The sequence below is a fragment of the Sceloporus undulatus genome, chromosome 8, assembly GCF_019175285.1.
Source record: "Sceloporus undulatus isolate JIND9_A2432 ecotype Alabama chromosome 8, SceUnd_v1.1, whole genome shotgun sequence".
Classification (NCBI taxonomy): Eukaryota; Metazoa; Chordata; class Lepidosauria; order Squamata; family Phrynosomatidae; genus Sceloporus; species Sceloporus undulatus.
Genome location: NC_056529.1, coordinates 33,857,487 through 33,882,979, shown reverse-complemented (window position 1 = coordinate 33,882,979; position 25,493 = coordinate 33,857,487). Strand labels below are relative to the sequence as shown.

At 43.1% G+C, this 25,493-nt stretch overlaps 1 protein-coding gene across 1 annotated transcript in view; it reads right to left on the bottom strand.

Moving 5' to 3' along the window:
- The window catches only part of NTN3 (netrin 3), a 65,991-nt gene that overhangs the window by 27,698 nt on the left and 12,800 nt on the right, over positions 1 to 25,493 (bottom strand). The window contains exon 2 of the mRNA XM_042438083.1: positions 20,855 to 21,043. Coding sequence (XP_042294017.1) covers positions 20,855 to 21,043 — 189 coding nt within the window. The remainder of the gene's footprint in view (positions 1 to 20,854; positions 21,044 to 25,493) is intronic.

Genomic DNA, 25,493 nt, shown 5'->3' with positions numbered 1-25,493 from the left:
AAGGGAACAGTCTAGCTCAGCAAGAGAACCCTTACGCAAAATTCCCCAGCATCAAAGCATGTTGTGACTGAAAGAAAGCTCGACATCATCCAAGGACTCCGCCACCCGCTGCCATGTGTTATCACAGCTGAGCCCGCCAAATACTCCCATCAGAAACACGTCCGTTTTCAATCCTGGCCAAGATCTGATAAGGCCTACTGCATCTGGTCCCCATTAGATGCTGTATGCGCAGTTCTTGCTGAGTTAGGAAAGGCCCATTGCACTGGGACATGGAGCTCTAACTAGATCCCATCTGGTGAAAATTAGGGAAACGATAACATCTCTTTTGGGGGGATATGTGCATGTGTGTGTGTTTGTTTGGCTTTGGAATCATGTTTGACTGTTACACTGATGGAAACCATGATACATCTCCCCCCTCCCATCTGTCTTTGAAACAGGCCTGGGTCCAAGATGGATTCTTTCATCCACTAAAGACTTCTGCCAAAAGTAATGGTTCCCAGTCTGGATTCAAGGTTGTGAATTTCTTAGCTTTGTGTTTAGCTTCCAAATGATTCAGAAGACATCTCAGTGCAACAAGGATCCCCCAAACAGTGAAAGACAGAAGGCATTGATCTCAGTTATACAAACACAGACCTTTTTGTACTGTAATTTCTAGACTCCCCAAGCCAGCATAACCAATGGGAGCTGTAGTCCAAAACTGTACTTTGCTAGGTTACAGAGCATGCTGCGCAAGCACAGGTGCCCCAGTTCAGTCCCCAGCAACACTGGCTAGAAAGATCAGGTAGCAACTGATGGGAGAAACCTCTTTCTGCCTGAAATCATACAGTGCTGTTGCCAGTCGGGGTAGATAATACTGAGCAAAATGAACCAATAGCCTGATCTGGTATGAAACAGCTTCCTATATGTATTCTGATGTGGTTGATGGACTGCACTGTTTCAGGTAGAATGAGGCAATCTTTTCAGGCAGTGCATTTGGAGTGTCATGAAAGGGCAGAAAATTCTTATATTATTATTATTATTATTATTATTATTATTATTATTATTATTATGCACTTTAGCTTTGGGAAGGGGCAGCATGCTCTTTGAGAAGCAGTGTGGTGTAGTGGTTTGAGTGTTGGACTACGACCCTGAAGACCAGGGTTCGATTCCCCTCTCAGCCATGGAAACCCACTGAGTGACCTTGGGCAAGTCACATCGTCTCAGCCCCAGAAAACTTGTGATAGGTTCACCTTAGGGTAACCGTAAGTTAGAAATTACTTCAAGGCACACAACAACAACAACAACAAAGTGCCCCCTTGGTGCTCTGCCTCAGGGAACATAATATCTTAGGTTGGCCTTAACTTCAGGCCAAGAGCAAGCTTCCGCTGCACGCAACTAAAAATGTCTTTATCATGGGGCGTGAATTAGCTATTTACAGCAATGTCTGTTCTGTGCTTACTCACGGGTTGTGTTTAACTTATGTACGATTTACTATTCTTCATTAAATTATGTATTGGGACAGGGAAGCCATGTATACATTGCTCTAGTATGTCTTCAAGTCATTTCCAACTTATGTGATCTTAAAGTGAACCTGTCATGGCATTTACTTGGCAAGACTTGTTCCGAGTGGGTCTGCCATTGCTTTTGTCTGAGGCTGAGAGAGTGTGACTTGGCCAAGATAACCCAGTGGGTTTCCATTGCCCAGTGATTTGAACCCTGGCCTCCAAAGTCCTAGTCCGGCACAAAAACTACTACACCATGCTGTCTCTCGATACCCTGTAGTAGCCTTAAATAACCTTAGCTCTCACATCTATACATGTCTAGCTCTCACATCCATATGTAATTATGGGGAATGCAGCATCTGGGATGATTCTAACTTTAGTGTTCAGTGGCATATCTTTACACTTTAGGATCTTGTCTTGTTCTTTCATAGCTGCTCTTCTCATTCCTAGTCTTCTGATTTCTTGACTGCAGTCTCCATTCTGATCAAGGCTTGATCCAAGGTTTGGGAAATCTTTAACTACAGTCTGACCTTGGCTTATGCGGGGGATCCATTCCGGAACCCCCCCCCCCCCCCCCCCCCCCCACATAAGCCAAATACCACACATGCTCAAGCCCCATTCAAATGAATGGGGTTCGTGCATGTGGTGGAGTGGTGGTGTGGCGGCACGCGTCTGCCATCCCTTGCACCACGTATGCTCCCACGCTGAAAGTGGGCGCACTGTACTTTGGTTTCCTCATTAGCCCATGATTTTAACCAACCAACTCTATACAAAGGACTGGTGTGAACTCACTGTAGGACCAATATGAAGGACTAAAACGATTGGGCTCTAGGCTAGGTCACACTGCACAGGGCTACAACGGACAACAGCGCCTGATATGACTCTCTTCACCACCATTGCAATGTGTTTCTTGACTTTCCTCTCCCTCTGGTCCAGACAACACTGTTGATGGTGTGAAGAGGGAGAAGCAGTTGGTGGGGAAACAATGAGTAAGAGGAGGAAAGGCAGCAGAAGCTTATTAAAATGTTGGTGAGAAGGCAATCACATTAAGGAAGGAGGGTCCATTTGGGGTTATTTTGGTCAATAGCTCTCCAAAACCTAAAGCCGGCACTCATTCTCTGGAAAGTTTTGGATTGGAAAAATTTCTCAATGTCTTGAACCGACTTAGGAGTTGATTTCACATGTTTGACATATTCAGTAAACAAAACATTTTTTAAGGAAGGAAAAAAGTACATCATGTTAATTTTATGCACTGTATAAATATCTCGTACATCCCCCCAACTCCTAAAAGTAGTTGAAAGGAAATATTTCATCATGAATAAAGTTCAATAAAGTGTGCTTAATGTGGTGTAAATGTTCTGTTCAAACAAATTCAAAGCTTTACTTGGAAATTGCTTGTATTGGAATGCTTGTAAATAGCTTTTGAGACACGACAACTCGGTAGCATGCACTTCTCATGTGTTTGAATTTCAAAGGGGAAACGAAAGCATTGCACACGCGGAAAACAGACACTTTTCCTAGCAGTCATCACCTGACAAAGATGCTTAACAATCCTCAGATCTCTATGGCATTGTACTGGTGCCATCCTTTATGTTACCAATTAGTTTATGTACTGATGTGTTCCGTTTAAATGGAAAACTTTTCATGGAAAGTTTTGGTAGTGGAAAATTCTCTAGAATATTTTTATTAACAAATATTTTTTTCCAAACCCACATCCATGTGCAAGACAGCACCCTCGGATGCGAAGAGTGTTAGAAACTGCTGTCTTACTGACACTTGGGTGGCAGTTCAAGAAGGTCACAAAACAGACAGAGAAGAGCAATGAGAATTAAATCAAAAAGGCCTATCGAGTCCAGGAATTTTTTTTTGCACACAATGGCCTGCAAGATGTCTATGGGAACCCTGCAAGCTGGACATGAATGAAGACAATCACACCTCCCACTGTCATTCCCCACCAATTGGCATTTACAGGCATTTGTTGTTGTTGTTGTTGTTGTTGTTAACTGCCCTCGAGTCAATTTTGACCTATGGCAACCCTGCTGATCAGATATCTTCAAGACCCTCTGTCCTCTACTGCTTTGCCCAACTCCTGCAAACTCATACTCAAAGTGATCTCTTTAATACAGTCCATCCATCTCACATGCAGCCTTCCTCTCTTTCTGCTTCCCTCTACCTTTCCTAGCATTATTGTTTTTTCCAATGATTCATGCCTTCTCATGGTATGTACAAAGTACGACAACCTGAGTTTGGTCATCTTGGCTCTAGGAGATTTCTGGCTTGATCTGCTCCAGGACCCATTTCTTTGTTTTCTTGGCTATCCATGGGATCCTTAGCACTCTTCTCCAGCACCACATCTCAAATGAGCTGATTTTCCTCCTATCCTCCTCCTTAACTGTCCAGCTCTCAGATCTATACATGGCAATAGGGAATACAATGCCTTGTATGATTCTAACTTTTGTGCTCAGTTGTATATCCTTGCATTTTAGAATCTTCTCTAGTTTTTTCATAGCTGTCCTTCTCATTCGTAATCGTCTTCTGATTTCCTGGCTGCAGTCTCCATTTCTATCAATGTTTGATCCCAGGCATGAGAATTCTTTTACTATTTCTATTTCTTCGTTGTCCAATTTAAATTTGTGTAGGTTCTCTGTGGTCATTATTTTTGTTTTCTTTATGTTCAACAATAGACCCACCTTTGCACTTTCTTCCTTGATCTTTCTTAGTAGTTGTTCCAGGTCTTTGAGGTTTTACTGCTAGTATTATGGTGTCATCTGCATATCTTAGTTTGTTGATATTCCTTCCTCCTATTTTCACTCTTCCTTCTTCTGTGTCCAAACCTACTTTCTTTACGTTGAACAAGTAAGGTTATAAGATGCAGCTTTGTCTGATCCCTTTGTCAAGTGAGAACCATTCTGTTTCTCCATGTTCTGTTCTGACAGTAGCCTCTTCTCCTGAATACAGATTCCTCATCAGGACCATCAGATGTGTTGGCACTCCCATGTCTTTTATGTCCATGTCCATAGCCTTTTGTGATCTATATAGTCAAAGGCTTTGCTGTAATCTATAAAGCACATGCTGATTTTTTTTCTTTTTTTTTTGGCATTCCCTGGTGCGCTCCATTAGCCCTTGTATGTTTGCAATGTGGTCCCTTGTGCCTCTTCCTTTCCTGTTTGGACATCTCTCTCCATGTATGGCTAGAGTCTAATGTTGTAGAAATTTGAGCATAATTTTGCTTGCATGGGATATTAGTGCTATGGTCCTATAGTTGCTGCAGTCTTTTGTGTCTCCTTTTTTGTGGATTGAGATGTATATGGATCATTTCCATTCTGTTAGCCATCATTTTGTTTTCCATATCTGTTGACATATTAGTTAGCACTATAGTTGGCTCTGTCACTGTGGATTGCAGCAGCTCAATTGGAAGATCATCTGTTCCTGGTGACTTGTTTTTTGACGTTTCTCTTATTGCAGCTTCCACCTTGTATTTTATAATTATGGAGGAAATAATATAGCCACCATGAATAGTAGCCTTTGATAGCTGTATCCTCCACATATGCTTCTAATCTAATTTTACAGTCAAAGAGCATCCTTATATCATGCGATAGTGATTTCCATAGTTTAACAATGCACTGTGTAAAGAAGTGCTTTCTTTTAGTTCAAACAATATCACAATTGTAGTAACACCCCACTACTCACCCTTGACTATGGATGTAAGAAGAGATTTGCTGAATCAGACTAAAAGGTCTATCAAGTCCAGCATCCTCTTTATTATATTAGACATCCTCATGCAGGGCATGAATGAATTATGCCCTGTGTCTTTCCCCAACCACAAATATTCAAAGGCATGTTGACTGGTAATCCTGACGGTAAAATACATTAATTATGATAACTAGAAGCCATTCATTGACTTACCTTCTAAAACCTGTTTAATCACAAACAAGTCATACTTATGAGGAGCATCTTAGGGAATTGGGAATATTTAGCCTCGATAAGAGAAGGTTAAGAGATGATATGATAGCCATGTTTTAATATTTGAAAGGATGTCAGATTGAAGAAGGAACACACTGGTTTTCTGCTGCTCCTGAGAGCAGGAAATTGAGCAATTGATTCAAACTACAGGAAAAGAGGTTCCACTGAAACATTAGGAAGAAATCCCTGATGGTAAGAATGTAGTGGATGGTAAGTGTGGTGGAGTCTCCTTCTTTGGAGGGTTTTGTACAGAGGCTAGACAACCATCTGTCAGAAGTGCTTAGATTGTGTCTTCCAACTCTACAACTCTACCAACTCTATGGACCACATCGCATGGGGTTAAAACAGTGGCTTACCTTTCCTGAATTCAGTGCACAGAACAGATATTTGAGTAGGGGAATGCATGTGTGTGTGTGCGCACAAGTCATTTCCAACTTATGGTGACCCCAAGGTGAACCTATCATGGGATTTTCTTGGCAAAATTTGTTTGGAGGAGGTTTGCCATGACCTTCCCCTGAGGCTGAGAGCATGTGACTTATAATCACAGATTCATAGAATCATTGAGTTGGAACAGACCTCAAAGGCCAGTTCAATGCCCTGCCATGCAGGAATACACAATCAAAGCACTCTTAACATGTGTCCATCCAGACTTTTTTTAATACCTCCAAAGAAGCAAACACCATCATTTTACACTGTCAAACAGCTCTTACTGTCAGGACGTTCTTCCTAATGTTGCGGTAGAATCCCTTTTCCTGTTCTTTGTATCCACTGCTCCAGGTCCTGTTCTTTGGAGCAGCAGAAAACAAGCTTGCTCCATCCTCAGTATGACACCCTTCAAATATTTCAACAGGGCTAATATCAGCTCTTTTTTGTTAAAGAAATTATATCCCACCCTCTATCTAAAGATCTCAGGTTAACAACAATATGATCAACCTGACAAAGTGAAAACAGTGTAACCAAGAACAATAATTTTAAAAGGCTAAAAGCACATTAAATGATTTAACAGAAAACAGGTTTAAAAACATTAAGATAGTTTAAACCAATTTGAAACCACACACATGTGGCAGATTTGCATAAGGACCCACATGCTTTAGTAAACAGCCATGTTTTGACTTATGAGGTGGCCACTTCATGATCATCCCAGATCTGAGGTTTCTTGGCCAAAACCTGACACCTAGGAATGACTCCTGGTGATCGAATCCAGTATTATTATGATGTTTTAATTTATTAAAATTATACAAAAAATAAAACAATATTTCCAGACCCTTCATCATTTTGGTCGCCTTTTCCTACTAGGTCTCTTAGATCCCTTTCCAATGTACTGTTGTCAAGCCAGGCGTCCCGCATCTTATATCTGTGCATTTCATTTTTTTTTCACCCTAAGCATAGAAATTCATTTTTAAAGCTCTGGCTCAGCTATATAATATATTAATATTGTTTTGAATTTTGATCCTGACTTCTGGGGTATTTGTTACTCTGCCTAATTTGATGTCATCTGCACATTTGATAAGCATGCCCTCTATTCCTTCCTCCAAGATGTTGACTAGCACTGGGCCTAGGACAGAATCCTGTGGCACTTCTCTCCAGGATGAAGGGCAACCATTGCCAAGCACCCTTTGAGTCCGACCAGTCAACCAATTACAAATCCACCTAATAGTTGATTGCCTAGCTCACATTTTATTAGCATCATTGCCCGAATATAATGGTAGACCTTATCAAAGGCCTTACTGGGTGACTTGCCCAAAGTCACTCAGTATGTTTCACGGCCAAGCAGGAATCAGACTCTGGTCTCCAGTGTCATAGTCCAAAACTCAAAGCACTACACCATACTGACTCTACATACCCAACAGATTTCTTCTCCAGCTCTAATCATGAGGATGAAGCTAAAACTCTTCATAGGGTGCTGCCACCCTACATTTTCTAGATACACCCTTATTTGCCAGAGCAGCAGATCCATCTTAGATGGGGCTGACAGCTGCCATCACCAAACTTAAATCATCACGTTCTATTTGCCAAAGAGCCTGTCTTGCACCTTGAGCTGAGGATATTTTTGCTTCTAAGAGCTTAGCTGCTGCTCCTTTGCCAGCCTTCAGTGGATACTGTGCACATTTATGGCTTTGGTTAAGTTATGGGGATTAATATCCAGACATGCCTTAGATAGCTTTTCAGTTACAAGCATTCAATTAACCCAGTCTGAGCATTTGTCTTGTGTTTCCATATGCCCAGCTTTTCCATATTATCAGGTTCACTTTATAATTTATCCACTGGGGGGGGGAGGGATCGCTAGGGATATTTGTCAGATTTAATAGAGCTTTCTCCTTCCAGACATCCTTGGGATGTGACAGCGCCTTCGACAAGATGCTGCCTCCTGCGCTTTGGAGAGCTTGCCGTTTGGAACAATCTCCTGACTAGATTGAGCTCCTGGCTCAGGCACAGAAAATGCATTAGAGCTGCAGTCTGAAAAGCTATTAATGGCATTAAAAATAACAGTGGTACAAGGCCGGGTGGAAGAACACACACTGCTGCCTTCCCCTTCAATGCCCCGATCTAAGGAGGCCTTCCGCAGAACAAGACCCGGTGCAGAAGGTGGCTAAAGAAAATGGTTCTCACTGCTTCAGGTGCTTTCTTGGGTCACTTCACCCACAAGGCCCTGTTTGGAAGAAGGACCTCTTACATGGTGTCTGGGCCTATCTGGGAACATGGATCAGCTATTTTCCTGACACAGTATTGGGAGTTCCCTCTTCAGAGAGACTTCTCTACTATGCTGACTTTTCATTACCAAGCAAATACTCCTTGGCTTTCCCGTGTTTTTTAAGTTCTGAGATTTTAAATAGTTCTGACTGCTACATTTAATTGCTGGTCTTCATTGTGTGTTAATTTTATTTGATTTTACTATGACAGTATGATGATTTCATTGTTTTTTGTGTTTCCTTGTGAACTAGCATGGCAGCTGTTTGGCCAAAGGAAGGAATCCTCCTTGGGTTTCAGATACACCACCTCAAAATCTTGCATAGTAATGACAGGACCACTCCAACAGCAGAGGCCTGGCCAAGAGGAGATTCTGAGAGCTGTCCATGGGGCATCTCTTTATTGGGACAGTGACACGGGCAACAGCCTAAGGGAAGTGAGGAACCCAAGAAATCAGGAAATGTGTTGGGCATGGTTTCTGGGAGATGTTCCAAAAAGTGATTTTTTTCAAGCTCTGCTTCAGGCCTGAGGTGGATGAGGTCAGAAAAGAGCCAGCTGGTATTTGACTGAGAAGGCTGTCATCTGCAGTTCATTGGTTTACAGTTGACACAGAGGCAGTGGGTGGCAGTGCATGGCTGGCAGCATCCCTGGCTAGATGTTCACCTAGTCAGGTGCCAGTGGGGACATCCCCTGCCTAGCATCAAGATGAGTAACCCTGTGCCATCTGCACTGAATCTTTCTTCTTTGGCCCAGTTTGAAGGGTGCTTCCAATACCACATTCTTAGGGGATCCTCCAGGAAGGCTCCTCTGTGTCTCTCAATCCTTCCTCTTGGAACAATGCATCCCTCTGTGCTGTTACTTAGGCAGCACCAGTGCCCACAGGATATATTTACAGACTCCAATCCCTTCCTCACCTTCGGAACACCAGAGACTGCCATTCAGCCTGGAACAGTGAGCAACACTCCTGTCAGCTGCATGGAGCTCATAGAAAATGACACTGAGTGCCACAGAAGAAATGGGAGTTGGGTGAGAGGAACATACTTATTTGCCTCTATGGACAGGTAACAAGAGATTGCCCCGCTATGTAGGGTTGACCGATTTCTTCTGAGTGCATCGGCTGTGCCACCATTATCCCACCCCAGGGACATGAAGGCTTGTGGTTTGGCTGTCCTTCACAGCCATATCAACTCTTAATGGTAGCGCATTGTGACCTCCTAATGATCCGCAATTACATTCTGGGAACATCTCAAAGCAGGGCTTGCCTTGACAGACTTCAAGCTGATTCTGCTTTGCCTGTACAGATTAGAGACTGGAAGCCAGAATATATTTCAATTGAGAAAAGGGAGGGAAAGTGCCTCTAGAAGATGGAATGAGCGCCAGTATTGGAGCAGGGAGTGTGAGTGGGTGGGAATGTACCCAGTCTTCTTCCCTTTGACTCTTCCTACACAGACAGCCTAAAGTCTTCCTGGGTAAGTTCCTAATTCCCCTCCCACCCCTTCCCCACAATTGGCAGCTTGCGTGTGCATGTGTGGCATAGGATAAAGAAGGATATCTTCAAGGAAGACTCCTAAATCCTGAGCAAAGAACATACGCTAAGTAACAAGAGCTTCTGTTTCCACTGTGCCTGGCTATAGCAATGCCAAGAAATATGGGGGAAAGGTAAATAACTGGTTCAGAACATTACTGAAAGAAGTCGGGCCAGAAAATATCTGGCTAACTCACATTCAAGTTAGGGTAATCACGTGTGGAGTCAGGAGACTTAACTTCCTAGCAAGCACATTTTCCTCGCCATATTGTGGTCATCCAATGGAGCTGTTTGGCAGCAGATTCAGAAGAGACAACAGGGAGGACCTCCTTTGCATCACATAATTTAAGGGTTTCATTGCCATGAGATGTAGTGGCAGATCCAAACTGAAGTCCTTTTCTCGTAAAGGGGCCTGATGCCTGAAAGGGTTGGTGGGCTTCTGCTGTTGGCGATTTCGCCCTGGCTGCATGACCCATGTGCAGAGACCTCTGGGACCCAGGGCTTCTGTGGAAGTTAGATCACTGACTTTGCACAGTTTATGCTGTTGTCAGCTTCTCTTGCTCAGATATTCCTGCCATTATCATGCCAGCAATGGCAGCTTATAGAGAGTATGATGACCTGGATGGTACCTGGGAATGCTCTGAGTGAGCAACCTGCACCAATGAGACTTGAAGCTTAAGTAAACCCTTAGGCAAGGGTGTCCCTCTCATGTTCAATACCTTAACACAAAAAGACAAGCCTTTAAGTGGCAGGCATTTGATTGGGGGGGGGGGCTCACAGAATCTCTTCAACAGCTCACCTGTATTGTGATGTATCTTATTTTGTTGTAAACCGCTGTGATCATTGGAACGGCGGTATATAAATAAAATTTCATTTCATTTCATTTCATGGTGGACATACTGCTGGTGTTGGCACACTGACTCCATGGACAGTAATTCTCTTGAAGCCCCAACTTATACTCAAAAGTCATCAGTGTTGGTCCAGAGTTCAGTATCTCAGGCCACAAGGTGTCAGGGGTCACCAGTATCTTCAGTACAAAGGTTTATAGCTGTCCACTGTTGCCCCTCCAATGGTTCTCTGTTAGCGCTGCTGGGTCCTCCACCTTTGTGTCTGTCTAGGTTACTTCTGATTTATGTTATCTCCATGTTCCTGTCCCTCTGAATGCACAGCTACCTTTCAAACATGGGCTGTTATGTGGTTTTAAAAGATTGTCAGACAAATTCATGGATGGTAAGTTTATTGATGGGTACTGGCCTTGAATGTTGTATGCAAACACCAGGATCAGAGGTAGCACATATACTACTTTCATGACTAGGAAAGTGCTGTCTTCAATTTCCTGATGATGGGCTTCCCAGAGGCATATGCTTTGGCCATCATAAAAAACAGGATCTGGACAAAATAGGCCTGATCTGGCAGGTCTCTTCATGTTTTCTTACTTTTTTGTTTAGGTGTTAGACAATCCTAGAAGGTGGGAAAGTAATCCTAGAATGTGGAAAAGTTCTTTATACGGATATCCTCCCAACCAGCATGGCCACTGGACTAGCACACTCTGACTCTTTCTATGAAAGTAGAAAAGTGATTTGATCTCTCAATGAAAAGAAATGGTTTCTGCTTCTCATTGTTCTGCCTTTTCTCCTCTTCCACTGTTGAAAAGTAGCCTTGAAAGCAGAGTCAGTTACCATCAAGTTTTCTCTGCTACGGTTCATTTTTGGGCCCTATTGTATTTTTTGCTGACCGGGTTTTTGAAGACTTACATAGCATCCAAAATGCAGATCCAAAAAGCCAAAAGATCCTATGGCTCTACATGTGTGAACACTCTGGTCACACCTTCCAAAGTGCTGATCAATAATGCACACAACAGTCCCCTCACTCCCACCACACCATCTCAAAAATTCCTGGTGAATCCTGAAGCAGTTTGCAATGTTTTCAAAAGTCTAATATTTTGTGTTGCTATATAAAAGGATAAGCAATTCTTAACATAGATGCCCTTTAAAAGTGCGGAATGTGGATAACAGCACACACAAAAACCGTTTTAATGAAACTTTCCACTAAGAATTTTTCTAAGATGTGGTCTCTTGCAGCATAAAAAGGAGGAAGAAAGAGAAAGAGTGGGAAAAAGGAAATGTGGCAGCACCTTTAAGACTAACTGGTTTTATTTTAGCATGAGCTTCTGCAAATATAAACCCCCTTCTTCAGATGCAGTACAGAATGACATTAAGGCCTCATATTTAATGCATATTTATACTATCGTGGGAGCAGCATGTAATGTAATAGGATCCAGAAAGATGCAAATCGTGTTCCTTGCCCTAAATTTTCAAAGGTGAGGCAATACAGTCTTTCATATCTTTACAGATTTCCATTAGTGTGGATACATGAAAGCAACACATCTACTTACCAAAAGTCAGTTCTCTAGGGTTCAAAAATCTCTCTGGGAACATTCCTTTTGTTATATGTGGAGCAGTGAAAACTCTTTTATATCGTATATGTATCTTGCGCACAATTGCCCATCTCTGACTGCAAAACATGGGTTCTGTCATAGCATCATCCATGCACAACATCGGCAGACAATGGGACCACAATTCTTGGCCCCTGGAGAGAAACAACATGTTTGAAGGGATGGAAAAACAGGCCAGTGTAAGAAGGACCTGTGCCAGCAAGCTTCAAAAAACTCAAGACGTTGAAAGGTGTGTGTGTGTGAGGGAGAGTATAGGAAAGGGAAAGAGGGAGGGAAACTTTCACAGTAGAAGCAGCTCCAGAAATTCCTTCCCAGCCCCACAGAGGATATGACTCAGGGTTCCCCCCCCCCCAATGAAACCACAAACTGACAAGTTCACAATCTGCCCTGCTATTTTTCTTTTGTGCTGGGTTGCACTATTCAGGGCATATTTCTCACTCACAGCTGCTTTTGAGGAATCTGTGTGGATTGAAGGAAAGCGGGTTAGGGAGAAGGCTGCCCTAGCAATGACCAGCGTCTGGTAGAATGAAATGCAGCTTCAGCATATCTGCCGAGGTTGATAAGATCAAGAAACAGGGAATGAATATTTGTGATGGAAACACAGTAGTTATAGTGGTACCCAAGAGAGTAAAAAATGGAACCATTACACCATCAGGGTAGGAGAAAAGTACAAAAAGAGTTACTTTTTGGGCTACAGCTCTTGGATTCTTCTACTCAGTATGACCACTTGGTTCTGCGAGTTGTAATTCAAAAAATTCATTATACCAAGTTCTCAGTTTGGTGGACCAGAATCCTCTCTGCAATATTGTTTATAGACCACCTCCCCAAGGAAGAATGTTTAAAGAGAGGGGTGAGCAGTACTGTATATACTCAACTATAAGTTGACCCCATGTATAAGTCAAGGGCAAGTTTTGAGGTTAAAATTATGGGTTTTGATACAATCTGTGGATAAACTGAGGCTAAAATTTAGGGGCATATAACAAAGGACCTAAAGAATACAATCATAGAATCACAGAGTTGGAAGAGACCGCAAGGGCCATCCAGTCCAACCCCATTCTGCCATGCAGGAAATCTAAATCAAAACATCCAAGACAGATGGCTATCCAGCCTCTGTTTAAAGCAGGGGTAGGCAACGTACGGCCCGCGGGCCGGATGCGGCCCGGCAAGGCCTTGGGACCGGCCCCAGCCTGGTCCTGCCGCCGATTGCCTCCGGGGCCTTTGGGGGGCAATTGTCTATAGAAGCCTCAGAAACATGCATTTATATTAACATTTTTTAAAAAATCAGCAAATTTTTTCTCGTGTCCTCCATTTTTTTAAAAAAAGTGTCTTCCATTTGAAAATTTTGTCCTACATTTGTCCTGGTTTATTTATATATTTAATTTTTAAATTTTTTAAAAATTATTTATTTTTTGGCTTCGGCCCCCCAGTTGTCTGAGGGACAGCAACCCGGCCCCCAGCTCAAAAAGGTTGCCTACCCCTGGTTTAAAGACCTCTAAGGAAGGAGACTCCACTACCCACCGAGGAGGGAGTGTGTTCCACTGTCGGACAGCCCTTAATGTCAAGAAGTTCCTCCTAATGTTGAGGTGGAATCTCAAGCTGGGGATGTTTAGCCTGGAGAAGAGAAGGTTAAGGGATGATATGATAGCCCTGTTTAAATATTTGAAGGGATGCCATATTGAGGAGGGAGCAAGCTTGTTTTCTGCTGCTCCAGGGAACAGGACCCGGAGCAATGGATGCAAGCTACAGGAAAAGAGATGCCATGGCTGAATCCTGTTTGGCATCGTATTTGAATTTGGGCATTGGACGATGACTCTGGAGACCAGGGTTTGAATCCCTGCTCAGCCATGGGAGCGAGAAATTTTTTGTGAAAGCAAAACAAGAAGAAAAAAGCTAAAAATGATTATATAAAAACTTTGTTGAATTACAAAGACTTGGGTTCAGATTGCTTAACTTGGCTACATTGACCAGATTGATCCAGGAATACTCACAGCTCCTGCTCTTATCTTTTCTCCACAATGATCATTCAAACTGGATCTGGGAAACGCTGTCTGCCCTCTCGCCGAGTATGAGATGGCTTACCACTTTGCCGCAAAGGCCAATCCTCCTGGTGCCATCAAAAGTTTTAAGCAGCCCTTCTGCCGCTCTTAACCACTTGGCTCCGGGAGAAATTGGCGGCCCCCATTTCCAATGCAACGATCATGGCAGAGCTTTAAAAAGGCACCACAGCACTGGCAGGTGGGGGAAGAGCTTGAAATCTTTAAGCTATTGGAGACAGGATAGTATAGAAATGAGGCACACAAGAGCGAAGCCCTGCCAACTTACTTGCTTGGGTGATATAAAATGATTAGTTCTCCATTTCCTAATGGCCTGGCTGGGATGCAGGGCTCACTTGCCTAGCCATGCCAGACTCTGGCTACACTCCATCTGCCACTGCTGCCTTGCACTTTATGAGAACCTTGTTAAAATTGTGAAGTTTCTCCTTGCTGCACCATCCACGTTCCATCTACTCCCTTAAGGCAGATTGGGATTTTTCAAGGTAATGCAAGAAGGCACCGGGAAAAGGCTTTCCATCCACGGCACCCAACGCCAATCGCTCCTTCAAAGAGAAACGTTTGGCTCCTTCTGCCCGATCGTGTGGCCCGGCTACAGGCTGTTATGATCTGCCAGAGAATTTCTTCCAGGTGCAAAATGTTAATAAACTAAAGCAGATACAATTACTGCAAAAATAAAGCAGCAACACAACGCAGCCCAAACCGGCAACTCCCCAGTGCTGATATCACAACCTACATGCTGATAAATTGAAAGCATGAACAAAAACAAAAGCTGAACTGGTATTTTTTTGACAACTTCATGCTTTGAATATTGGTAATTTGCAGTTTGACTTGTGGGTGGGGTTGAACAATACTTTGGGACTTAAAATACTGTATATACTTATGTATAAGTCTAGAAATTTAGGTCAAAAATATGTATACGGAAAACATGATCATTGGTTATCCTTTGTTCAGTCAGATAAAAAGCAGCAGCACCTTGCCCCAAGTTCATATAGTCAGAGTCAAAAGGAAAAAATGCCCCCATTTTGACATTCAGTTTCTATACCTTGCCAAGGTTTGGATCCTGACTGAAATGTTCTCTCCTCATCAGTTTTGGCTTTAAAAGGCCAGCCTCTCTGTGGCACTGCAGCTTTCCAGCTCTATACTTCATCTCAAGAAAGATGAAGTTGGAAAAGTTACTTTTTTGGACTACAGTTTCCAGATTTCCCTGGTCAGTCATTGGCTATGTTGGCTCTATATTTCACCACCACTGCCCCTGTGGCCTTTTCTCTTTTGCTCATTGGTATAGTGACCCAGTAGAATGTCAGCCTAAATATGCATCTAGACATAGAAATCATTAGATACACTTGATGCCAATTGGCACATTTTGTTAATAAAAATGGACATCATGAAACAATCTGACAGCTGAAAGGGAATTTTTAATAGCTATAGAGCATATTATCTGTATGCACATGTACAGTCTCAGTCAGGGCTTGAGAATCCTCCAGCCAGAATGGCAACTGGTCATGTAAGGTTGTTTTGGGGCCAAAATTATGCATTTTGATGTGACTCAAAGGTAAAACCTAGGGCTGTGTTACAAAAGATCTAAAGGATGAAGCAAAGGGAAACAATATCAAAGAACTTACAAAATTCCAGCAGATGTAACTATTTGTGCTTACTGTAAAGGTTCAATGGATGAGAGAGTAGAAGGGATCAGTGCTTCCAGGACAGATTATACTCTTACCTTTCACCAGGGGATGGTTCCTTCTTTTAAACCAACATTAAGATATACAGTAGTACTTGCATTGATTCAGGGATAAGTCAACTCAGGTTTTCTGGGTAAATATTTTTGACCTAAGTTTCTAGACTTATACATGAGTATATACAGTAACTGATCAAGTCTGTTTGAAGTTGCATAGAAAGACACTACTTTACTGGGGCCTGGAAGTATGCTTTTTGGGGGATGGAAATAATTCTTATTGCATTCAATAGGAATTAGACCCCACTTAACCCAGTGGAGCTGACTTGTGAGTTGACATGTGTAAGACTGAACACAGGGGGCAACACCAGAGATTTGTTATATGGAAATAATCACCCAGCTTGGCTAATAGCATGAAAGAAACCTGAAGCCAAAGAAGAAGGAGTACAGCTGAGGTCACCTCAGTTTGTTTATGGCTGCCCTGCTCTGGCATGGGCATCAAGATTGGAAAACAAGGAAAACATCCAACAACGTCCCAGTCGTGATCTTTGAAAGGGAATGAATCAGATTCTCCAAGCGCTTTCCTCAGGCTGGGAATTAGTGACAACCAGCTTAGTGCGAAGACTGGAATGTCACAGCTGGTTTTGCTAAGATGAACATCACTGGGCCCTGTCTGCAACAGTTGGAACCTACATGGAGGATGAGACATTAAGACAGATGTCCCCAAACTAATGAATGCCAGATGTTTTGCACTTCCATGATTCCTCCACCACTGGCCAAGTTAGCTGGGGTTGATGGCAACTCTTGTTCAACAACATGTTGAGGATACTAAATTGGGGAACACTGCATTAAGGCAAAAAGGCCAAACACACATGCTGGAGAGTAAGGTCAACAGAATGAAGTATAAATTACTCTTGAGTAAATGTCCATTGATTTATGCCAAGTAGCTCAAAGTAGCATAGATTACAGATCACATTAAATTGCTTGAAGGCAACTGACCTGCTAGGTTGGCCATCTTGGGCCATTGCTAAACAAAAAAGAAGGCACTAATATCCTTAAATTTTTGCACATGCTAATTTATAGAGGCACATTGAGAAATAATTGCCCCCTTTATAATAGATAAAGAATACAGTTCCCCTCCCATTTGCAGCTTTGACATTTGTGAATTTGATTATTAGTGGATTTGACTAATACGTTCTCTGTAGGAATCTCTAGGTCCTCCAGTGTGACTCTGTGGCCAATGGTCAACCTTCACCAGAAGTTGCACTGGAGGGCAACGTTTGTGGGTTTTCCAGCACAATTCTATGGTCAACCTCTGGCAGGTGTTGACCATAGAGTAGTGCTGGAGGACCTAGAGACTCCAATAGAAGTATTCTCTCAGATTAAAAAAATAATGTTATTTTATTTGTGGGTCTTTCCACTTTCATGGGGGTCCTGTACCCTTAAGCCAAGTAAATGTTGAAGGTCCATTGTGAATCTTTATAATCAATTATTTCTTTGCCTTCTTCAAGGCAAACTGGGCAACTTCTTTGCCTCTGTAATACAGTATGGCTTTCCAACTGCAACGTCAAATATTGCTCCCTCCAAAGACTTAAGTGACCTGCGGTTTAGGGGAACCCAAAGCTATTTTTGCAGCCCTTCAACCCCCAAGACCCCTCAGGAGTCCTCTTTCTCCTGGAGGTAACTAGAAGTAGTGTTTTTTAAGCATGGGAGAGGTTTGTAGGACTTCCCAAATCCAACTTGTCAAACCCCGAAAAGAATGTCTGATCCATAGCCTCCAATAATACACAGATGAAAACTGGGACATATACGACCAAGAAACATCAGAGTATGGCCAAGGTGGTGAAAGTTATTAATGAAGAAGAACACAGAAGCTAGGAGGCACTGCAGCAGTTTGCTTTTGCCTGACTCTACTGGGAAGGGCAAAATTCTGTCCTCTCCTCTCCTCTATTCCCTGCTGAGTAAGAGTGCAAACTACTTTGCAGTTTTAGCTCACTTAGCAGCAACCAAAGTAACCCAAGTCAAAGGAGGAGAGCAGGAGGAAGAGAGAGAAACTGGGACATTTTAAAAGCACTTGAAAAAGTAGAGTAACAAAGGATTAAATCAGGACTATTCCATGTCAAGTGGTTACAGTTAGAAAGTGTGTGCTGCTCACTTCCAGTTGGAAGATTTGGTTTACAGCTCCCGGAATGGCCATGCCAGCTGGGATATTCTGGGGTTTGTGGTCCCCAAAGTTCAGTTTTTCAAGCTGTGATATTGGATCCATACCAGAAAGCGAAGAACCATTTCTTGGCTTTCAAGCAGAATGAAACCATTGCCTGCAATATTCTGGACCCCAGCAGAAGCTCCTGGCTACATCAGAAGGCTGTTGGGGGAGCATAGGCCATGCGCTGGTTCCCCCTCCTGCTGTCCATGGCCCTGGCTCTGATATGAGTGACGCGGGGTGGAAAATTAAATTTTCTGGAAAATTGCTATTGAAGCCACTGGTGTATTTTTCCACGGAAAATCTCCTATTTTGAGAAACGACTGATTTCATAAAATTAATTAGTAACATAATGAGTGAACACAATGCAAGCCAAACTGAGCAACTGGAAAGGCTACAATAACCAGGGCAATATTAAAATCAAAGCTGCCATTGAATTTTTCCCCAAGGAACTATCCCTGAAAAGTGCGCATACTTATGTCCACAGCTCTTCAGGCACACTAAAATTAGCATGTTAACACTTTTCAGTGCCATGTGTTTTCCCCCTTCTAAAGATCAAAATAATATCAAAGTAGTGCATGCGAGCGAGTTGTGACATCTTAGAAATATGTGCATGTGTTCCAATAAAAATAATTTCCAAGGAAAATTTTGAATTCATTCAGATCTAGGCCTGAATCTTAACCATAGTTCCTACTAAAGTATACCCTTTAGTCCAATGTATTTTACTCTAGTGTTGAGTCACCATTCAACAATTGATCCAATGGGTCTATTCTAAGAGAGATTTAGGACACACTATTTAAAAACACACAAAGCTGCACAAGTTAGGCTTAGTATAGGTCACATCCTACTGAACTGAGACTTGCATTTGAGTAAATATCCATAGGATTGCATTATTATTGGCCTTTATTGGTCTTTTTTCTCCTCAACAAATATAGCTGCTCTGCTCTGGGAAGAATCTACAATACAGCGGCACAATAACACAAATGGAAGCCAATGTAGTATAGTGGTTAGAGTGTTGGACTTGTAGTGCTGAGACTTGGGAGATCCAGCTTCAAGTCCCAACTGTGCCAGGAAACTACTTGGGGATCTTGGACCTGACTTCTCATATGCCAGAGTTGTTGGGAGGGTAGAGTGAGAAAGTGTGGCATAGTGGTTTGTGGTAGTCCAACACTCAAACTACTATGCCATGCTTCCTCACCTTGTCCTCCCAACAACTCTAGGCTCAGGGGAAGTCAGGCCATAATCCAACTCTGGAGTCGTAGTCCAACTCTGGAGACCAGGGTTCAATTTCCAGCTCCACCAGGAAACCCACTGGGTGACCTTGGGCAAGTTGCATGCTCTCAGCCTCGAGTGAAGGCAATTGCTAACCTCTTCTGAACCAATCTTGGCAAGAAAACCCCATGATAGGGTCTCCATAAGTTGGAAATGACTTGAAGGCAGTGTTCAGTCTGTCTCACTTTGCATTTTTGGTTTTGAAGTAGTTTGAGAAGGGAGACATGGCTTCAAGCATTTATGAGTTGCCACACTGGGTGATGCCAACCCTTCTGATGCTACTGTATGATTGTAGTATTTAAATACCTCAAATAACTCATACAGAATTCCTCAAAGCATTTTAATATTTTCAAATTATCTGTTACATACTGATCTCCCTTCCTGATCTACCACAAAGAGAAGGGAGCAGACTTGTTAACAGTGTTAAGTTACAGGAGAGTAGATTTCGATTGAACATCTTGATAGTAAGAGCAATTCAGCAAGCTGCTATTATTACAGTGTGTCCATGTCATATGTGGGCACACTTTACACGGCTTTCAGCATAGGCTGAAAGCTGCACAGGGAGGAAGGGGCGGCGCATCCCATAGGAATGAATGGGGTGCACTCAGGTGGTGCGTGCACACCACTGTGCCGCCTTGCCGCCGCATGCATGAGCTCCATTCATTTAAATGGGGCTTGAGCATACGCATTATTGTTTTAAGTGGGGGAGTCCGGAATGGGTCCCCCGCATAAACAAAGGGCGCATTGTACTACTACTACAGTCGGCCCATCTGATACATGGATTTTTTATACATGGATTCAAGCATCCACGGTTTGAAAATGTTAAAAAAAGTATAAATTTCAAATATCAAACCTTGATTTTCCATTTTGTATAAGGGACACTATTTTGCTATGTCATTATATATAATGGGACTTGAGCATACATGGATTTTATTATCCATGGGTGATCTTGGAACCAAACCCCAGCGTGTAACAAGGGCCACTGTACTACTACCCTGACTTTCCCCCAGTTTGCGACTCAAAACGATTTACAGTGATTAAAAATCATTTTTAAAAATCCACAAAATACAAAAGTTAAATTACACAATCAGAAAAAATTTAAACCAGGTTAAAACATACATTAAAAAAAAACCACACACACACACAGAGAGAGAGAGGGGGGGGGGAATTAGCAATATCCAGTGCATTGTGTAAGATGGGCCTTATATCATCAGTCCATCTGTGAAATGCTTGTCTGTGTAAAGAAAGTAGGGAGGGAGCCACTCTAACGTGGGGTCAGCCACTGAAAAGGCCTTCTCCCATGTTCCCACCAAATGCACATGAGAAGTGGTGGGGTCTCCGACATCTTCAAAAAGAGTCTGAATGGCAGCTTGATGGGAATGCTCTAGTTGGAAATTCTGCATTGACCCGATGGTTCAATGGGTCCCTTCCAATCCTATGATTCTGTGATTCTATGATCCTGATCACCCCCTCTGAACATCATGGCCACCTAAGAAAGATGATCATCAGAAGGATAAGGAGAGTTTATGGCTTCTTACCTTTGCAGGCCTTACGGTCAGTGATGGATTTGCTCATGTCCCGGTAGAATCCCTCTTTGCAGTAATGGCAATGCCGCCCAGCAGTATTGTGGCGACAGTTGAGGCAGACACCTCCGCTCTTCCGCCCTGAGAGTTTGTAGAGCTCCATGTTGAAACGGCAGCGGCGGGCATGAAGATTACAGTTGCAGGCTACAGGGAAGAGAAGGAACGGAAGAAAGAAATAAGCAAAAAAAGTGCTTTTACCATCCAGGCTTCTCAAATTCTGGATTAAAAATAGATATGTGGATTGGGTCAAAATATGAATAAATTACATGGGAGGTCAAAACATAGATAAATTACTCTTTTGGACCACAATCCCAAGACTCTGTCAGCTGGCACATCTACAAGTAATTATTCTATGCTCTGAGGTCAGGTCATACCAGTAAGTCACAAGGAAGTTTTCTTTTATCTGATAATTTGCAGATGGAGCATGAAACAATGGTTTATCTCACTGTCAAACTATTGGCTGGTCATCAGGAAGCCCTGATGGCACAATAGTTAAATGCTGGTACTGTAGCCACAACATTGTGAGTTCAGTCCAAGAGGGCTCCAGGTTGACTCATTCTTCCATCCTTTTGTAGGTCGATAAAATGAATGCCCAGCTTGTTGGGGGTAATTGGTTTACAGATTGTAAACCGCTTAGAGATTTCACTATTAAGCAGTATAGAAATGTAAATGCTATTACTATCAGGGCATGACTGATGCTACTGTATTCCCTCTTCCCCTAATGAACCCTGAAACGTCAGGAAAAAAACTCTTCTAGAACATGGCTGCATAGCCTGAAAAACCCACAAAAGAAACTATTGAAGCTGGCCGTGAAAGCCTTCAACTTCACATTGAACTCTGATTTGGCATAAATTCCTTGCATAAACTTCACAAACCCCTGCAGTTACCATGACATACAAATCAGGGAAACAATGGCTTCAGACAGTAGACTATAATTTGCCTTCATTTCCCTGCGTAGTTCCCAGTTGTGTTTAGAAGAAAAACCAGCTTGCAGTAATCTTAGTTTGCCCAATTTGATCAACATAGCAAACCACAGTTGGCTGGCTTAAGCTCTGGCTGCATCCACACTGCTGAAATAATCTGGTTTGACAACATTTTAACTCAAGGCAATGGAATTCTGGGAAATGTAGTTTGTTGTGGCAGGTTGCAATGTAGGACGTGTCCAGGAAAAGGAGGATGCCTGGTCACCCTGGTCTTACAAGGTCTCTGCCAAAGAGTGCCATGCCTCCCAAGGCTGCAAACCCCAGGATTCTGTACATGGCAGTTAAGTGGTATCAAATGGCATTACAGTGGTCCCTTGGTATCTGCCAGGGTTTGGCTCCAGGACCCTCTTGGATACCAAAACCTGTGGATGCTCAAGTCCCATTAAATGCAATTACATAGTAAAAAAAATATCCCTAATATAAAATGGCAAAACCAAGGTTTGCTTTTTGGAATCTGCATATTTTTTTAATATTCTGAAGCTGTAGATGATGGAATCTATTGATTAAAAAAAAAAAATCAGTGGATGCAGAGGGCTTACTGTATTTCTACAGTGTAGATGCATCCTAAGTCACAGTATGGATAGGAGCACTGGCTCACCTTGGCCAAAGAAGCACAGACCCCCAAAAGAAATGGGGGAAAATGATTCCTGATTCATATGGGCTCCTGCTTCTTCTCCAGGCAGCCTGTTTCATCCGCAGCCCCTGCCCCATGCCCATGCAAAGACCACCCGCCTTGAATGGGTCTGGGACCAAGCGAGGGGGCAGGGATGCTCTTTCAGTTATTTGCTGCTGCCAGAGCTATTAACAGTACCAGCTGTGGCCAAGTAATGAAGCAGAGAGAGGTGGGGGAGAAATAGCAGGAGCTGTTAAAGCCATTTTGCTGGCTTTCCCTCCTCCCCATCCCCGGTCTCTCCCCCCCCCCCCAATTGGCCACAAAAAACAATGGAGGGATCTACACTTGATGATATTTCCCCCTCTTTTATATAGAACCAGAGAGAGCATTGCCAGCTCCTGGTCACACACCGTCACAAAAAGGTAACGGGAACAAGGTCCCCTCCAGAAATACCTAACAATGTCCTCCTTTGCCCTCGCATCACCTCTTTCCTTCCTTTCTCTTCTCTGGTCAACTCCAGGCTTAGGTGAGAGTTTTTCCAGGCATGCTGCAAAATTCATTAATGTGTCAACCTACGATTTAACAGCCAGGCCTGCTTGCTTACCATTTGCACGAAATTTCCTCTCTCTAACTCAACTCTTACTCCGCACCCTATCCCTGTATGGCTTGCAGCAGGGAGACTTCTGCTCCCTTTAAGCATCTTTCCCTTGTAAGAGAAGAAAGCTTGGGGAGGTGGCGGCAAACTGCTTGGAGATCAAACAGCTGCAAAGCCCATGGGGAAAGTTTAAACAGCTTTCTGATGGCTGGAGTAATGTTCTCCACATCCCTTCCAAAAAGGCCCTTGCTGCATCCTAGCCTCAGAGCAATAGCAACACTTACATTTCTATAAGGCACCCATATGCACACCGAATATCCAGGAAAAGTCTACAAACCATCATTTAAAAACTATTTTTACAACCAAGGAGACAGACTCAAAACTAGGTGACCGTGTGTCTTTGCTCCAAAAAGGACAATCCACTGTTTGAAGGCACCCTGTGTCCAAACAGACTCTCCAAGCCAAATCAAGTCTAAATGGAAAGAAGCAAAGAAAGGAGAATCCAGAGGCCATCCACAATCAGCAGCACCTTGGGCAAGTTACATATTCTCAGCCTCAGAGGAAGACAAAGGCAACCCCCTTCTGAATAAATCTTGCTAAGAAAACCCCATCTTAGGTTCGCCTTAGGGTTGCCGTAAGTCAGAAATGACTTGAAGGCACGCAGTAGCAGCAGAAATGCCTAGAGAAATGTTCTCTCTAGGAATCTCTAGGTCTCCCAGTGCAACTTCTGGCAAAAGTTGGTCATAGACTTAGAGGACCAAGACATTCCTAGAAAGAACTTAATAATCAAATCCGTAAATAATCAAAAGTCAAAGCCGCAAATGTGGAGGCCGACTGTTCTATGAATGGCTATTTTCCAACTGCTTGGGCCTGAACAGACAGGTCAAAATAAAGCTGCTTTAGGTCACTTTGGAGGTATGCTGTTTAAATGATGCATGCGTCTTAAGAGGCCGGAAGCTGCCCCAAAGCTATGCTCCAGGCCTAAGGACTGGAGTGCAGCTTTGGCAAGGCTTCTGGACTCTTAAGATGCATGTGTCATTTAAACAGCATACCTCCAAAGTGACCCAAAGCAGATTTATTTTGGCCTGTCTGTTCAGGACCATTGTCCTCATTTACTACCCTGTTCCTGTTAGTTTTTCAAGGTGTGATACAAATTAAATAAAGAAGTACCCAGGTCAGCCGTGTGCCTGACTCACGGATCACTGCATAACCCCAGGTTGGGAGATGGCATCTTCTGTGATAAAAGCAAATGCGAAGGCAGCCTGAAGAAGCACCGCAACAACTAGTCTACCATCCTAAGCAGGGGGATTGGCAAGGCTGCCTTGACTCCTTCCTCAACATGACTGTGCTTGATCTCCTACCACCAAACACGTCCTTTGCATATTCTTTGCCTTCCCTCCCAAGTTGAGGGGAGGAAGAGCATCTAAAAACTTGCACCGTAACCACGAGCCGCCAAGGCAGTTTTTGTTACAGCTCAATCTCGCCCTGTCTCATGTTAATCACTAATTAAAGGCCTGAATTGGTCCCTGCTGTTTGAGGGTATTAATAAGAATTTAATTGCATAGTTTCAGGCTAATTATATAGGAGCTTGTTTCCTTCCTTGCTGAAGAGCCGCCAATTTTGCTATGCCTGCTCCTTGAAGGAAAAATCACACGAGCAATTAAACAATCACAGTTTCAATTAATTTGTAAATAAAGACCCAATTACATAACGCGGCAGCTCTCTGTTCTCTTTCCAAAGGCCACTGAAATTCCCCCCATCGCGCTGTAAGTGTAACTCTGCCTTCTTCCTGCAAGCAAGCGATGCATCGAGGATACTGTCTGGGAATTGGCTGGGAGCAATTAGCCAGTCGAACAGTCTTGGTGAAATTCTAGTGCATGCCGCAGTGCCAAACCCACAACAGATTGGAGCTGCACCCGGTGCCTTCACTGGAAAAGGGCCCAGACACATTCCCTCCAGGGTAGGGCTACTTCCATTGTGTAGGAGGGGAATCCAGGTCTTGAAAGCACTGGCACTCCTCTATGCCACAAAAAAAACCACCCTAATGGAATAGTTTTGGCACGTCCCCACCATGTTTACCTTAGCCACTACTTGAGCATGGATGGATTATACACGCAACCCAAGTGGCAGCTTCAACTAGCAAATATTTTTGGGGGAGACTGGGTACATCTGCACAGTAGAAATAATGCAGTTTGACTACCACTTTAAGTACCAGGGCTCTATCCTACAGAATCCTGGGATTCAAACTCTAGTTTCCCTCAGTCCCATAAGCAATAGTCCTTATGTATTCAACCCTAGTTGAGAGCCAGTGTGGTGTAGTGGTTTGAGTGTTGGACTACGGCCCTGGAGACCAGGATTTGAATATCTGCTCAGCCATGGAAATCCACTCAGTGACCTTGGGCA